Genomic DNA, 16,989 nt, shown 5'->3' on the forward strand with positions numbered 1-16,989 from the left:
GGTCCTGATCTCCTAGCCAGCCAGCTCCGCTCTGTTGCCACTCAGTCCCGCCACTCATCTTCCCTTTCTCCTACATTCCTTTTCATGAATGATGAGGCCAGATGATAATGCACATGCCCACCAGCCACTCTGTGCTTGTAAGTGAATCAGGATTGTGTTCACATGATGGGGCGTAACACTGCTTTAAAAAAAAAAGGTAAAAATGGTGATTTCAGGAAGGTTAATGATTGGTTAGTGTTGTGGTGGTCCATTCAAGGTATTTGGGTTTTCTTCCACTTTATAGCAGAACTTCCACTTTTGCTCTACAAGCCCATACATCAGCCCTCATTGTCCACAACAGGACACAATTCAAAGGGGGGGCAGATTTAATAAAGCCACACATGTTGTTAATTTGCAAAGCTCTAAAGACCCCAGTAATAGGGGTCCAACTTATCCGGTAAGTGCCCCCCCCCCCCTTATGTTACCGCTTTGTCAGCACGTCCTTATACCGCTTTGTCAGCATGTTCAGACACTAAAGGATCAGCAATCCCATTAGTAAAAAGAAGGACTATTTTTATAGAAACACATTTTTTGATACATTGTTTTGATAATTTTTGATTCATTTTTTTGGGACTTCACATACGTTTATTTATTTATTATGATTGTTACTAAAGTAATACATAAATATTAAGAAGTTTGGGTTGAAGATCAACTTTAACCACTGGGACACTAGTAGCGCATCTGAATTTATTATATATGGTACAGAACTAGATATTCGAGTTTATTTTGGTTGCAGCACTTTTTGTCTATAGTTGCTTGTTCACATTTATTGAGTTACAATATCGCTGTAGTGGAGTGGGGATAGCGCAGATTGTGTCGGGTTTATAATTTTGCAAGGAAATATTTTACTTGCACTTGGTTAGACGATGAAATTCAGAAGAGCTTCACCTCCTTCACTAAGCTAAGGGAAAAATCCCTTGCAAAGTTTAATTTCTCTTGCCTCCTTGCATTTTCACTTTTGGTTCCCAGATAAACTTTAGCCTTATGCTTACTTTACTAATTTTGAGTTATACCTCTATGTTTTCTCTCCTTTTCTGTCGCCAGCATGGAAACTTGATTTATGGCATATCTCTCCAGCTACCTGATATTCAACGTTTATCCCCTTCACAAAGTAGATCCCCATCAAGAGGCAAAGGGGTGATCACACTTTTCCGTACAATCAAAAACAAAAATATTTGATTAACTCCAGTGTAATAAGAACAAGTAGTATTTTTGCTTACCGCTTATCACTGTTTGCGAGGCTCCCATCATCTTCGCAACAATTAGTGAAACCAACCCAATAGGTCCTGAGACACAACATTGGATATTTACATTAAAATACAATAATGTCACGGTTTTATGGATTAACTAAAACTATAGCTAAGAAAACTGAAAAAGCAGTTGCCTATATCAAATGATTTGAAAGATAAATGATTGCCATGGGCAGCCAACGCTATGTTACACTGTATGTAGCATAGGCCAACAACAATCAAAGTAATGATTTAGACAAGAGTGCAATTGTGAAAGCTGCATTATTTAGTGAAGCCAAGCTGATATTATAATATACAGTATACAGTGTATCACAATACAGAAAGTCTATGGAAACAGGGACTTTTGTCTATCTAGCAAATTTTATAAATACAAAAAATACAAAGCAGTTAAAGACCAATAATCCTCTCAGGACTCACCAAAGAGGACAAGCAAAATCTAGATAATTAAAATCCATCTTTTTTGGACTCAAACTACAGTAAGCATTGTGATATAGGTCATGCACACTTTTCCTTCAAGTCGCCTTGACTACTGACAAATATAGTCTTTAGGCAAACACTGCTAGTATCTCATTTCTCATGGATTTGTATTACTTTTTTCCCAATTTCTAACAACTATTATAGATATGTATAATAGCACCCCCCCCCATTCTCACCACTGTACTTTTGCACCCCCCCCCCCACACTTTCACCATTGTGACTGAACCCCGCAAGCTCATTCTCACCCCCATGCATACAGCCCATCCCACCAATGTGCCTGCAAACCCTTCCTCCTGCCTATCACAGCCCCCCCCCCCCCCCCCGTCAGTGCCGTGCCTGACCCTCATAATTCACCACTACACCTGCCATCTTACTAACTCCTCTTCTCTTACCACTACCCAACCCTGCTCATTCTAGAACTGCCATACTTTTGCTAGTTTTTTGCTACCATTTAAAATGTTGCTTGTGTTTTGTTGTAAACAGCAACCTTATTTAGATATTCCAATCAGGCTGCACTCCACATATATTTATTAAGGGTACTGACCAATTGGTGTGTCTTATATTAGCTACTGTGCAGAAAGGAGGGGTTATATAATGTTTTGTTACCATGCTCTCTCTTTTTTTCTTGGTCACAAAATCAATCAATATGACCATACAGAAAACTCAGAGGAACTGTACATTGTTTCCTGTGATATTTGTAATTATCCTGTAACCCTACCAATAAATGTATATAACATATTAAACTATTGCATTTGTCCAAGAATCCTCAGGTCTAGGTGTGTTTTTGCAAATACTTTTATAGTGATTGGAAAGTAATTAAATAAATATATATATATACATACATACATACATACATACATACATACATACACACACACACACACACATATATACACTGTAGCAGGACAAGACCTCAGTAGCATCAGGATTAACCAATTGCCCACCAGCCGCCGTCATACTGCGGCAGGATGGCATGGTTGCGCGAATTATCGTAGGAGTATGTCTGCCGCTTAGAGATAGGGGGCACGCGCACGTGACCGGCGGCCGTGATGTCTGCTGGCCACCCGCGATCGCTCCTCAGACAGCCAGAACAGGGATCTGTCAATGTAACCAGACAGATCCCAGTTCTGACAGGGGTGTAGAGAGAGATGTGCTGTTCCTAGTGATCAGGAACAGCAATCTCTCTCCTCCTCCAGTTAGTACACTGCCCCAACAGTTAGAAACTAGGGAACACTTAACCCCTTGATCGCCCCCTAGTGTTAACCCCTTCCCTGCCAGTGACATTTATACAGTAATCGTGGCTATTTTTAGCACTGATCGCTGTATAATTGTCACTGGTCCCAAAAAAAGTGTCTGATCTGTCCGCCGCAATGTCACAGTCCCGCTAAAAAAATAAACGCAGATCGCCGCCATTACTAGTAAAAAATAAATAAATAATAAAAATGCCATAAATCTATCCCCTATTTTGTAGACGCTATAACTTTTGAGCAAACCAATCAATATACGCTTATCGCAATTTTTTTAATCAAAAATATGCAGAATACATATTGGACCTAAATGGATAAAGACTTTTTTTTTTCAATTTTTTTGGGGGGATATTATAGCAAAAAGTAAAAAAAAAAAATTGTTTTTTTTTTTTTTTTTTCAAAATTGACGCTCTTTTTTTGTTTAAAGCGCCAAAAATAAAAAAAATTTAAAAAATCGCAGAGGTGATCAAATTACTACCAAAAGAAAGCTTTTTTATTTGTGGGGAAAAAAAAGGACACAAGTTTTGTTTGGGTACAATGTCGCACGACCCCGCAAATTGTCAGTTAAAGCAACGTAGTGCCATGTCGGAAAAAAATCGCCTGCACTGTACTGTCCAGGTCAGAACAGACAAAGGCCGGAACCTATGAAGGATGTAGCAGCAGGAAGCTGCTGTATAAAAAGCCCAGCTGACAGAGGTACAGTGTTTAGTGCACGAGCACTGGGACTGTGTGTTTGACGGTCAGGAGGACCGAGCCATTAGGCCTGAGCTGCAGGGCGATAAAGAGCCAGGAGGCTGAATCCTATGTTTTGTTTTCGTATTGAAGGTGAGAACCCCAAGCATGGGAAGATATTCATGTGTTGAACTTTTGCTTTTCTTTTAAATAAAAGTTGGCAGAAAATGCCCTAAAACGAACTTCTGGCCTGGAGAAAACACACTGTTTTGCAATACCAATGAGCTACAAAATATATATTACACATATAATATATATATATATATATATACACATATACACACATACATACATACATACATACATACACATACATATACATACATACACAGGTTTATAATTTTGGTATATTCACTTTTTTAAATGTTAGCCCATATTTAAATTTAAAAATAAAGCCTTTATGTCCAGAAGTAATACCTGCACCACATATAAAGACCTTGCTTCCAAGTGTAACACCAGCTCTTCTACAAGCATGGATTCCTACAGAGAGAGGTTCTATCAGAGCTCCTTCTTCAAATGTTACATTTTCAGGAAGTCTGCAGAAAACAAAACAAAAATGTGTGCCTTGATAATACAATTACTATACTTTTAGAGGGCCCATACACATACTGATTTGGCCACTGGTTAAAATGCAATTTTGGGGAGATTTTGCCATTTATACATATAGAGATGACTTAAAACATTCAAACAAACAAGTGTATAATGAATTTGGTCTTATGCATACTGTACACCAATCAGCCATAACTTTATGACCACTGACAGGTTAAGTGAATAACACTGATTATCTTGTTACAATGGCATCTGAAAAACAGGCGTATATATTAGGCAGCAAGCAAACATGTTGTTACTGAAGTTGATGTTTTGAAAGCAGAAAAATGGGCATCGCAATTTGTTGTTTAAGAGGCTGCGTAGATACAGTCTGGTCAAGGTGCCCATGCTGACCAACGTCCACAGCCAAAAGCACCTAAAATCGGCACATAAGCATCAGAACTGGACTATAGAGAAATGGAAGAAGGTGGCCTGGTCTGATGAATCACATTTTCTTTTACATCGTGTGGATGGTCGGGTACATGTACATTGCTTACCTGAAGAAGAGATGGCATCAGGGTGCAGTATGGGAGGAAGAAGGCAAGCCAGGCAATGTGATGCTTTGAACAATGTTCTCCTGAGTCCAGCTATTTCTGTGGATGTTAAACATTGTTGCTGACAATGTAAACAGTACACAGTACACAGGATAATGTGCCCTGCTACATTGAAAAAATGATCCAAGAATGGTTTAAGGAACGCAACAATGAGTCTGCGGTGTTGACTTGGCCTCTTAATTCTCCAAATCTTAATCCAGTCATGCATCTGTGGAATGTGTTGGCAAAACAAGTCCAATCCATGAAGGCCCCACCTTGCAGCCTACAGGACTTAAAGCGGAGTTCCACACAAAAATGGAACCTCTGCTTATCTGCTTCCTCCCCCCCCCCCCCCATTGCCACATTTGGCACCTTTCAGGGGGGAGGGGGAACAGGTACCCGTTTTTGACAGGTACCCTTCCCCCCGGCGGTGCCGTCCCTCGGAAGTTTGGTCCCTCTCCTCCTTTCTCCACCACCAGGCCAGTTAGAAAGCGCAGCGCGCTTCGCACATGAGCAGTAGGGAAACGGTTTTGAAGTTGAAAGGCTTCACTGCCGGTTTCCCTTACCATGAATGCAGTGGCGACAGCACCCGAGAGCCGATCTGAAAATCAGCTGGGGTGCCGACATTGCGGGAACCCTGGACAGGTAAGTGTCTTAATATTAATAGTCAGCAGCTACAGTATTTGTAGCTGCTGACTTTTAATTTTTTCGTGGGGGGGGACGAACTTTTCTTTAACCGCTTGCCGACCAGCCGCCATCATTATACTGTGGCAGGTTGGCACAGCTGCACGAATCACCGTAGGTGTACGTCGGCCGCTTTAAGAGCGATAGGCGGCATGACGCTGGAGCCGATGCACGTGACCGGCTGCCGCGATTTCCGCTGGCCACCCGTGATCGCTCCTCAGAGAGCCAGAATGTGGATCTGTCAATGTAAACAGACAGATCCCCATTCTAACAGGGGAGTAGAGAGGGATCTGCTGTTCCTAGTGATCAGGAACAACGATCTCTCTCCTCCTCTAGTCAGTACACTGCCTCCACAGTTAGAAGCACCTCCCTAGGGAACACTTAACCCCTTGATTGCCCCCTAGTGTTAACCCCTTCCCTGCCAGTGACATTTATACAGTAATCAGTGGCTATTTTTAGCTCTGATCGCTGTATAAATGTCACTGGTCCCAAAAAAGTGTCAAAAGTGTCCAATCTGTCCGCCGAAATGTTGCAGTCCCACTAAAAATTGCAGATCACCGCCATTACTAGTAAAAAAATAAATAAAAATGTCATAAATCTTTCCCCTATTTTGTATTTGCTATAACTTTTGCGCAAACCAATCAATATACGCTTATTGTGATTTTTTTTACCAAAAATATGTAAAAAAATACATATTGGCCTAAAATGATGAAGATTTTTTTTGTTTTTTTTGTTTTTTTAGGGGGATATTTATTATTAGCACAAAACATTTTTTTTTTTTTTGAATTGACTTTTTTTTGGTTTATAGTGCAAAAAATAAAATCAGCAGAGCTGATCAAATACCACCAAAAGAAAGCTCTGCTTGTGGAATAAAAGGACAGAAATTTAGTTTGGGTACAGCATCGAACGACAGTGCAATTGTTAGTTAAAGCGATGCAGTGGCATATGCAAAAAATGGCCTGGTCATTAAGGGGGCAAATCCATCCAGTCCTTAAGTGGTTAAAGGATCTGATACTGAAGGCTTGATGCAGGAAACCACAGCATAACTTCAGAGGTCTAAAGGAGTTCATGCCTCAAAAGGTCAAAGCTGTTTTGATGGCAAAAAGCACTGTTTTGACAGCAAAAGGGGGACCTACTCAATATTAGGTGGGTATCATTAAGTTATGGCTAATCGGTGCTGTGTGAGTTTAAGGTAACTTATCTTTTCAATGAACTCTATATGGTACATGTTGAATCAGCAGGATTCATTGTAATCTGAAGAGAAACTGACAATAAACATGACAAGCTTGCTTACTTATAGCAAAAGTTTGCATTGTGTGTGTAGTATCTACACAAGTTTCCATCATCAGGTGGTGTAGCACAGAAAAAAATGGTGGGAGATAAGTTATAGCGACCAGTTTTGCAGAATTCATCAGTTTCTCTTGGAACTCCTGGTTCAATAGCAACTCGATCACCTGAAAAATTTCAAGCCAACATTTCACAATGAATCTAGTCAAAGAAATATCAAGAAAAACATCATTTATTTACATATTGCCCTAAACTTCATCTTATTGTTTGCACATTTCTGAGGCCAGCAGCATTACCAACCTACTGGAGTTCCTTTCCTTTAGGACAGCCTTTAATGCTGGGGCTACCATCAAAACACATGGGGGAGTGCTGCTGCTGAAACTTCAGACAAACATATGCAGTTGGTGTACACAATGCTGTACCACGCCCACTCGGTTTTCATTTTCAGTTTTGGGCCTTTTCAGCTGCATAAAGACATGAGATGGCATTTGGAAGTGTAGGGAAGACCACTCTCATGTAAAATAAACTTTGTGCAAAAGATGCTTATAAACATGCAATTTTATGGCTATGGAGAAAGAAAAGTGAAGACCCCTTAGGCCCCTTTCACACTGGGGCGGTGGGGGCGTCGGCGGTACAACAGCGCTATTTTTAGCGCTGCTGTACCGTCGTTCTTGCAGCTGTATTCGGCCGCTAGCGGTGTGGTTTTAACCCCCGCTAGCGGCCGAAAAAGGGTTAAAAACCCTCGTACAGCACGGCTATAGCCGCGGTATTGCCGCGGAATAGCCGCGCTGTCCCATTGATTTCAATGGGCAGGAGCGGTGAAGGAGCGGTGAATACACCGCTCCTTCACCGCTCCAAAAAAGCCAGGACTTTTTTCACCGTCCTCACTGCGCACCCTCGGGCTTTCACACTGAACAAACAGCGGAGGCTGTTTAGGGGCGGTTTGCAGGCGGTATTTTTAGCGCAATACCGCCTGCAAACCGCCCCAGTGTGAAAGGGGTCTTAGTACTAGCTTGTTTCAGGGAAGAGAAGACACTGATTAGCTAGGAAAGCCTAATCCAGCCATTTGCTTTTTTCCACCTTGTAAGAATGGCATTGGTGGGGGAACATGTACAGACACATCATTGTTGACCTGGGCAAGATTCATTTTATGTCTATAGACGCCACTAGAAGAAAACACCCCAAAGGATATAGCACCTACTAAGGTTACCAAAAAACATAAATAATTTATTGGACAAATATTGTAAGAAAGAGACAGTACATAGGTCAAACCCCACCTAGGAACGCTCTCCCTCCATACCCAACCCCAATCCAAACCCTCCCACCCACACGCCCTGGCTCCCACTTCCTATTCCCAAAAATCCTCCTCTCCCTCCTCAGATCCATATGGTCAGGTCCTGTGAGAATCCCTCAGGATATGACTCAACAGCCCCAAGCATTGCCAAGAGTAAACATCATTATAAGAGCTGGTATCAAAAAGTTTTGAGACTAGTTATGCAACACGCCAACAAATGCCAGCACAGTTACAGGGAGCACCGACTTTTATAAGTCAGTGAGCCAAAAGACATTGTTCTCTGTGTACATCGGGAGCTGTGCAACTGGTGCTATTCTGAACACGTGCGTTACCACGTCTGCTATTTCATCATGGACAGAGAGTTAGAACAAAGAAAAAACTTGAAATTCTGCGTGAAACTGGACAAATCTGCCACAGAGACATTTGACATGATTTGAGCTAAAGATCCAGCTCAAAGCTTTTCACACCATTGCGGAGAACCAGCACGAACAGCAGAAGGTGCTTGACATGGTTCATAAAAAAAGGACACATTCCAGGACACATTTCAGAAGTGGCAAGGATGCTGAGAGCACTCTATTGCTGTGCTAGGGGACTATTTTGAAGGTGATAGTGTGTAAACATAGATAAAGGACTTTCTTGTTAACAGAGCTAGTCTCAAAACATTTTTATACCACCTCATATAGGAACAACCCTGTAAGCAATCTGAATAGTAAGTCTCCCACAGTCTTCTCTCCTAATAGTACTTCTGCTTAGTCCAGCCTGCTATGTAAAAATTGCTAGAAAGCAGCTAATTGACCTTCGGTTATAGGCACCACAAGCATTTAATTTGTTTTTAATGCTAGTTCTATAATGACAATATTATGCCAAGAACATTTCCCTGAAAATGCAATAAAGTGTTTAAAGTGCAGAGAAGAACCACCCATCAGCATTACTAAAACAATCAGTATACTTCATGTCAGTGGTGGGACAAGGTCATCCGGTGCCCAGGGAGAAGATGGAAAACTGTGCACCCCCCCCCCCCCTACTTAAAACTTAAAAAACAATACAAATTAAATTAAGTTTAATTTGATCATTTAATATGCAATCATAACCCACAGCATTTGCATCAGTTTCTGCAACAATAATCCCCAGCAATAGTGTTAGCTTATGTAAACCCATTGATGTCAGTGTCTGGAATCCCTGTGAACTGGCTGGAGTGTTTAACTCTCTGGGAAGGTGGGGGGGCTCTGAAAGATTTTACCCCATTTCATGACCAGTCAATTTTTTGCTATATAGAAATGCGTTACTTTAACTGGTATTTGCACGGTCAGGGAACACTGTACCCAAAATAAATTTATGTAATTTTTTTCACACAAATAAAGCTTTCTTTTGGTGGTATTTGCACACCATTGGGTTTTTTAGTTTTTAATCATATGAACGAAAAAAGACAGAAAAATTTGAAAAAAAAAAAATATTTTTTTACTCTCTTCTATAAAACATCTAATAAAAAAAAAATCTTTATATATTTAGGCAAAATTGTATTCTGCTACATGTCTTTGGTATAAAAAAATATCCCAATAAGTGTATATCAATTGGTTTGTGTGAAAGCTACAGTCCCTTCAAACTATGGGATATTTACTCAAATTTTTTTTTTATACTAGTATTGGTGGCAATCAGCAACTTAGGCTCAATTCACCATGGGCGGTACATTCAGTGCAATGGAACCTGTCTAATTAGAGCCACTCAAGTCGATCCAACTTAGAAAAAGGTTCCTGCACTACTTGGGGGCGACTTCAGAGCAACTTGCATTGACTTCTATTAAAGAAGTCATTTGCAAGCTGCACTGAAGTCGTGCTGTGAGGGGGACTTTAAAGTTGAGTGACACTGGCTGGGAAGGGGTTAAAATCTAGGGGCAATCAAGGGGTTAAATGTGTGCCTAAAAATGTGAATGTGTGCTACTTTTTACTACTGATCGATATGTTTATTTTCTCTGGTTTGCATGGAAGAGAAAAAAAAAGCGATTGTTCCCTGTGTATAGAGCTCTGTGTTGATTGTCAACACAGCTCTTGGCTGTGATTGGACACAGCCGATCAGCAGGTTCCGGCCATGAATCATTGGCCGGGATCGGCTGAGACTCCCGTTGTGTACAATCACAGGGGAGTAGGCAGGCAAGGGGCATACCCCCGAAACAGGCAGCGACTTGTGGGTATGTCCCGGTGCCTGTAGCTGCCATCTGTGGCAGGTTGCCAAGAGGTTAATTACCAATGGTATTTGTAATATGCAGCATGAAGGGGGTTAATGTACAGTGTCAGTGTTAATTAACCCCTTTGTGCTGCATTGGACCCCTTTCGCACTGTGGCATAGGCCGTGTTAGCGGTAAAGCTCTGCTAGTTTTAGCGACGCTTTTTGATCGCTAGCAGGGTGCATTTAACCCCCGTTAGTGGCTGAGGAAAGCGTTAAAACCGTCTGAGAAGTGCAGCTGCCGAAGCGCTTTTCAGGCGCTATTTTGAGCGCTAAAACGCCTGAAAAGCGTCTCAGTGTGAAAGTAGCCTTAGTGGAACCAGTGGGTTACTTAACACTGACACTTGTGCCACTAATGCAGCACAAAGAGGTTAAATAACACTGTACATTAACCCCCTGCATGCTGCATAGTACAAATGCCATTGGTAATTAATCATCCTCCCTGAAAAGCGTCTCAGTGTGAAAGTAGCCTTAGTGGCACCAGTGGGTTACTTAACACTGACAATGGTGCCACTAATGCAGCACACTCACTCGCATGTCACAGCTCCACTGTTCTATCGAATAGTGCAGGCGGCATCACTCCCTGCTGCATTTCTATTCTGCCTCCCAGCCAGCCTATCAGGGACGTCACGCCGGCCGGGACTAGGAAGCGCCTGCTGGCCAGAGATTACTCTGCCTGACAAAGAAGTGAAGGGCGGGGTGGGGCGGGTGCAGGAGCACACTTGGCACATGTTGCAGGCAGCTCATAGTTATGTAGCGTGGCTGGTGAGTACAGACGGTGAGTGTACTCGTCCAGCCGGGCACTTCTCCTGCGCTTGGCTCCGGAGAGGCCCAGAACAAAGATCTAACCACTGATCACAGCATAAGTAAAAAAGTTAATCACTCAGTGACTGAGCTACAATTTCCTGGAATCATAGGGACACAAACCTTTCCGATAACTGTGATTCACTTATTGCTAACCTGCAAAACCAATAAGGTGAATGATTTGTTGGCTAAACAAAATTGCCTGTCTGACAAACCTGCTGAATATTGCCAAAAAAAGATAAAAGAAAAAACTATCATGGCTGTTCACCTGGCTTGAGATGAGTAACCAAGGATCCCACTTTGATCACTGTCCCTGAAGCTTCGTGCCCAAGGACCATGGGTTTCTTCACAATGAAATCTCCAATGCGCCCATGCTGCCAGTAATGCACATCGGAGCCACATATTCCAACTGAATGCATTTTCAGCAGCACTTCTATAAAAGAGAATTACCGATGCAAATTAAAAACAATGACTTATTTACAATTAGTATATTCTGCTGTCTTTATTGCAATCTCTTATACAAGGTGGTATATAACTTGCTGCTAATATTTAGATATAATCTTATTGCCCTTTAAAAAAATCTTATTGTATTAACATTTTTTCCTTAACCACAACACATCTTTGTAAGTCCTAAAGCACAATGTCCTAAATTGTAATAACATTAAAGCTACCCTGTCCCTAACATATAAAAAAAATGTAAAAAAGGGGAGGGGGGGTTTATTAAAACTGGAGAATGCACAATTTGGTGCAGATCTGCATAGAAACCAATCAGCTTCTAGCTTTTATCATCAAAGCATAACTGAATACGTTGAAATTAGAAGTTGATTGGCTACCATACTGAATGCTCCAGTTTTAGTAAATTAACTCCAATAGGTCCCTGTAAAAGAGACTTTATACAAACCTAGTCCATCACGCTTTTGTGGAATTTTCATTCTGCTATAAAGCTATGCCACTAAAGGGATCTTCATATTCCACTTCTGGGTGTGTTGAATGCCTGTCCCCCCACCTTCTCCCATGCATTATATTGTAAAGCGCTGCGTAAACTGTTGGTGCTATATAAATCCTGTATTATAATAATAATAATAATCTGTGCTTCATCTCACTGGTCCCTACATGACTACAGGACATGGTAGTCTCTTCTTTTACAAGAGCATTCTTTTCCTTTCAGTGATAGGGTAACATTAATTAATATTACAGTACTGAATTAGCAATGCGCATCTGCATGCCTTCTTCTGATACCTCACTGATACCTGTCAACATGGCAAAGCAATCAGAGAATTAATATCATCTTAAAGCCTAGTACACATGGGCCGACTGTTGGCCCACATCAGCCGGTTCAAAAAAAGACGTCCGACATTCAGCCTGTGTGTATGGTAGCCGGTCTGACAGAAGCCAGCTGTTCGGTCAGCTTCTGTCGGATGAGCATGCTGAAAAACCAGCAGCCGACTGGCACCCGATCAGCGCTCTCAGCCAAAATGGGGCTCTCAGCCACAATAGAACTGCAGGGGAGAACGCTGTTTTAACATCGGATTGTTAGTACAGCGGCTCTGACCGGAGCTGTCAATTTTTTTTTCATTCAACCACAGAAAAAACTAGTGGTGTGTACTAGGCTTAAAATGATTGTAAAGGCAAAAGGTTTTTCTTTTTTTATCTTCATGCATTCTATGTGCAGCAGCCCCCCTAATACTTACTTGAGGTCCCTCTAGATCCATCAATGTTGCAGCAGTGTCCGCCTGTCCTGGACTCCCCTCCTAGTTGGCTGAGACAGCAGTGGTGCCATTGGCTCTAGCTGCTATCAAAGTCAGTCAGCCAATGAGGAGAGAAAGGGGGCAGGCCAGGCCACGGCTCCGTGTTTGAATGGACACAGGGAGCTGTGGCTCGGCTCGGGTGCCCCCTATAGCAAGCTGCTTGCTGTGGGGGCACTAAACAGGAGGGAGGGGCCAGGAGAGCGAAGAGGGACCCCAGAAGAGGAGGATCCAGGCAGCTCTGTGCAAATCCACTGCACAGAGCATGTAAGTATAACATGTTTGGTATTTTTAACTAAAAAAAATTGAGACTTTACAATGACTAAGTGGTGCACAATAGCACTGCTATGTTTAGAAACCTAAACTCTAATGAGTAAAGTAGGCCTGTAGTGCATTTCTAAATGTATGTACCTAGTAAATATATTTTACACCACAGACAACCTCAAAAGCCACAATTTAGATTGTATTAATTGCAACTTTGCAGTAACCAAGCTTCTTATTGTCTGCAGCTGCCTAGCATCAGCCTTATAAAGAGGACAAACCAACAAAATCCCTGTTGCCTGTTCTAGTGAGTATTCTCAGAGATGGCCAACAGTAATTCTAATAGTAATTTTGTTAGCTATCATTGATGGCCTTCTGTATTGATATGCAAAATTAAAAAGAATCACAGCTGTTGCCATAAAAGTAAAGAAATAAACTTGAAGACTACAGTAAGTTACCATTTGGACCAGGTTCAGGAACTGGACGGTTTTCCTGAGAAAAAAAAAAAAACGGGTAAATAAAACATAACTTTAACATCAGCAGATTACACAACAATTATGAATGTAATATTGTAGTTATCCGTAGCTTTGTCACTGAATGTAAAAATAGGATTTTTTATAACAGCTTACCTGTAAAATCCTTTTCTTTTGATGTACATCACGGAACACAGAGCCTCAGTAATTACTGATGGGTTATATAGGGTATCACTAGGTGATTGGACACTGGCACACCCTAAACAGGAAGTTCAACCCCCTATATAATCCCTCCCCTTACAGGGATACCTCAGTTTTGTAGCAAAGCAATATAAGTGTATTAGAAGAGGGGCGGGACCTCTGTGTCCCATGATGTACATCAAAAGAAAAGGATTTTACAGGCAAGCTGTTATAAAAAATTCTATTTTCTTTCTCGTACATCACGGGACACAGAGCCTCAGTAATTACTGATGGGATGTCCCAGAGCAATGCTATTTGAGGGGAGGGGACCACACAAGTAGGGTGTAATAAGACCTGAGGACCTCGTACTGCTGCCTGCAGCACACTACGCCCAAAGGCGATATCCTCATGCCTTCCCACATCCACCTGATAAAATCTGGTGAATGTATGGACTGAAGACCAGCTTGCGGCCTTGCAGATTTGAGCCATAGAGGCCCGGTGATGCACCGCCCAAGAGGTACTAATCGCCCTTGTGGAGTGTGCCCTGATTTGAAAAGGTGGAATCTTTTGTTTCAAACCGTAACCCTGAATAATCATTTGTCGAATCCACTTTGAAAGGGTAAACTTTGACGCTGCCTACCCTCTATTGGGACCTTCTGGTAGTATGAACAAAACATCCATTTTGCGAACTTGAGCAGTTTCTTCCAGATAGGCCTTGACTGCCCTAACTACATCCAAAGAATGTAGTGATTTTTCTTCCGTGGAACAGGGATCTGGAAAAAATAAGGGCAGAACAATATCTTGGTTTAGATGGAAATCTGAAACCACCTTTGGTAGAAAGCTAGGATGAGGGCGCAATACCACTCTATCCTTATGCATGACCAAATAAGGCTCTTTACAGGAAAGGGCTGCCAACTCTGATACTCTTCTAGCAGAAGAAATGGCTACCAGGAAAATTAACTTCCTTGTCAATAAGACCAGAGGAATCTGACGTATGGGCTCAAAAGGCTGTTTCTGTAAAACCGACAGAACCAAATTCAAGTCACAGGGGTTTAGGGGCGCTTTAACTGGGGGATTAAGACGCGTTACCCCTTGCATAAAGCTTCGGACCAAGGAATGAGAAGCAAGTGGTCTTTGAAATAACACTGATAAGGCTGAGACCTGGCCCTTGATGGTACTCAAGGCCAGCTTCATCTCTAATCCTATTTGTAGAAAGTCAAGAATTCTACTAATGACATATTTTCTGGGATGCCAACCCCTGGCTTCACACCAGGATACACAAGTCCTCCAAACGCTATGATAAATCACTCTGGAAGCTGGCTTCCTAGCATTGATTAAAGTAGAGATCACAGGACCTGAAAACCCACGACTCCTCAGAACGTGGGTCTCAACAGCCAAACCGTCAAATTTAGCGTTTGTAAGGCAGGATGGAATACTGGGCCTTGAGATAATAGGTCTGGACGTGATGGTAGGGTCCACAGGGAACCCACTGTCATTCTTACTATCTCTGCATACCAAGCTCTTCTGGGCCACGCTGGGGCCACCAGAAGTACCGACTTCTTTTCCTGGCGGATCCTGCGAAGGAGCCGTGGCAGTAGCATAATCGGAGGAAACGCATAAATCAGCGAGAACTGATGCCACGGAATCACCAACGCACCTTTCCCGTATGCAAGAGGATCCCTTGTTCTTGCCACAAACTTGTCGACCTTGTTGTTGATCCTGGATGCAAAGAGATCTACATCCGGTATCCTCCATCTTTGGCATATGGCCCAAAAGACATCGGGGTGAAGAGACCATTCCCCGGGGACTAACCGTTGGCGACTCAAATAGTCCGCCTGCCAGTTCTCTATCCCTGGAATGAAAACTGCCGATATACATGGCACATGCTTCTCTGCCCAGACTTAAATCTGGTTCACCTCTCTCTGAGCTGCACGACTCCTGGTGCCTCCCTGATGATTGATATAAGCCACTGCTGTGGCATTGTCGGACTGGATCCTGACAGGGCAACCCTGTAGCCTGAGAGTCCAGGCCCTTAGGGCTAGATATGCCGCACGGATCTCCAGAATGTTGACGGGTAACGTCTTCTCGATTTTGGACCGTTCCCCCTGGACCGTAGACTGTTCCAGAACTGCTCCCCAATCCGAAAGACTGGCATTCGTTGTTACCACCGTCCAGGTAACCGGTAAAAAGGATTTCCCTTTCTGCAGGCTTTTGGGTATTAACCACCAACTGAGGCTCTGACGCACTGCACGAGACAGGTGCATTGGAAAATCTAATGCCTGTACCTTCTTGTTCCAAGCAGACAGGATACTGTGTTGCAGCAGTCTTGAATGAAACTGAGCATAGGGAACTGCTTCGAATGAAGCCGCCATCTTTCCCAGCAGCTCTCTTAAGGCACTGATCTTTGCCTGAGGTAAAAATACCTTCTCTTGGCTTGTATCTATGACCAGGCCCAAATACTCTACTCTTCTTACTGGTTTTAAGAAAGACTTTTCTAGGTTGAGAATCCAACCTAGGTGTTCCAGGAAGTTGACTGTGGTCATCAAGTTCCGCTCAAACAGGCTACTGACCGGTCTTTAAAGAGCAGGTCGTCTAGGTATGCTATGACAGTTATACCCTGAGCCCTTAATCTGGCCAGAGGAGGAGCCAAGATCTTTGTAAACATTCGAGGTGCAGTGGCCAGCCCGAAAGGCAGGGCCACAAACTGAAAATGGCGTCCTTCTATTTCGAAGCGCAAGTACTTTTGATGAGCAGGAAAAATGGGTACATGCAGATACGCATCTCTGATGTCTATTGATGCCAGAAATTCCCCTCCCTGTAGGATGGAGACTACTGACCGGATTGATTCCATGCGAAAGGATCGAATCCTTAGGAATCGATTTAGATCCTTTAGATCCAGGATGGTCTGACATCTCCATTTGGTTTTTGAACCGTAAAAAGGTTGGAATAAAATCCCAATCCTTGTTCTTCCGTGGGAACCACCACAATGACTTTTTGCGACAATAGTCGCTCTAATGCTAGAAGGAGCGACTGCTTTTTCTCTGGATCTCTGGGGACATTTGATCTGAGGAAACGAGGAAAGGGGAATTATTGGAACTCCAGTTTGTAACCTAGAGTTAAAGTGGAGATTACCCATCTGTCCTGGAAATCCTCCTGCCAGAGCTTTGAGAATCGT

General features: G+C 42.6%; 1 protein-coding gene across 1 annotated transcript in view; it reads right to left on the bottom strand.

Moving 5' to 3' along the window:
* Window positions 1-16,989, bottom strand: part of SORD (sorbitol dehydrogenase) — a 114,322-nt gene that overhangs the window by 43,257 nt on the left and 54,076 nt on the right. Inside the window, exons 3-7 of the mRNA XM_073618903.1 lie at window positions 13,620-13,653; window positions 11,424-11,588; window positions 6,845-7,004; window positions 4,163-4,281; window positions 1,260-1,325 (exon numbers count right to left, since the gene is read on the bottom strand). Coding sequence (XP_073475004.1) covers window positions 1,260-1,325; window positions 4,163-4,281; window positions 6,845-7,004; window positions 11,424-11,588; window positions 13,620-13,653 — 544 coding nt within the window. The remainder of the gene's footprint in view (window positions 1-1,259; window positions 1,326-4,162; window positions 4,282-6,844; window positions 7,005-11,423; window positions 11,589-13,619; window positions 13,654-16,989) is intronic.

Source organism: Aquarana catesbeiana, linkage group LG03, assembly GCF_042186555.1.
Source record: "Aquarana catesbeiana isolate 2022-GZ linkage group LG03, ASM4218655v1, whole genome shotgun sequence".
In the NCBI taxonomy this organism is placed as follows: domain Eukaryota; kingdom Metazoa; phylum Chordata; class Amphibia; order Anura; family Ranidae; genus Aquarana; species Aquarana catesbeiana.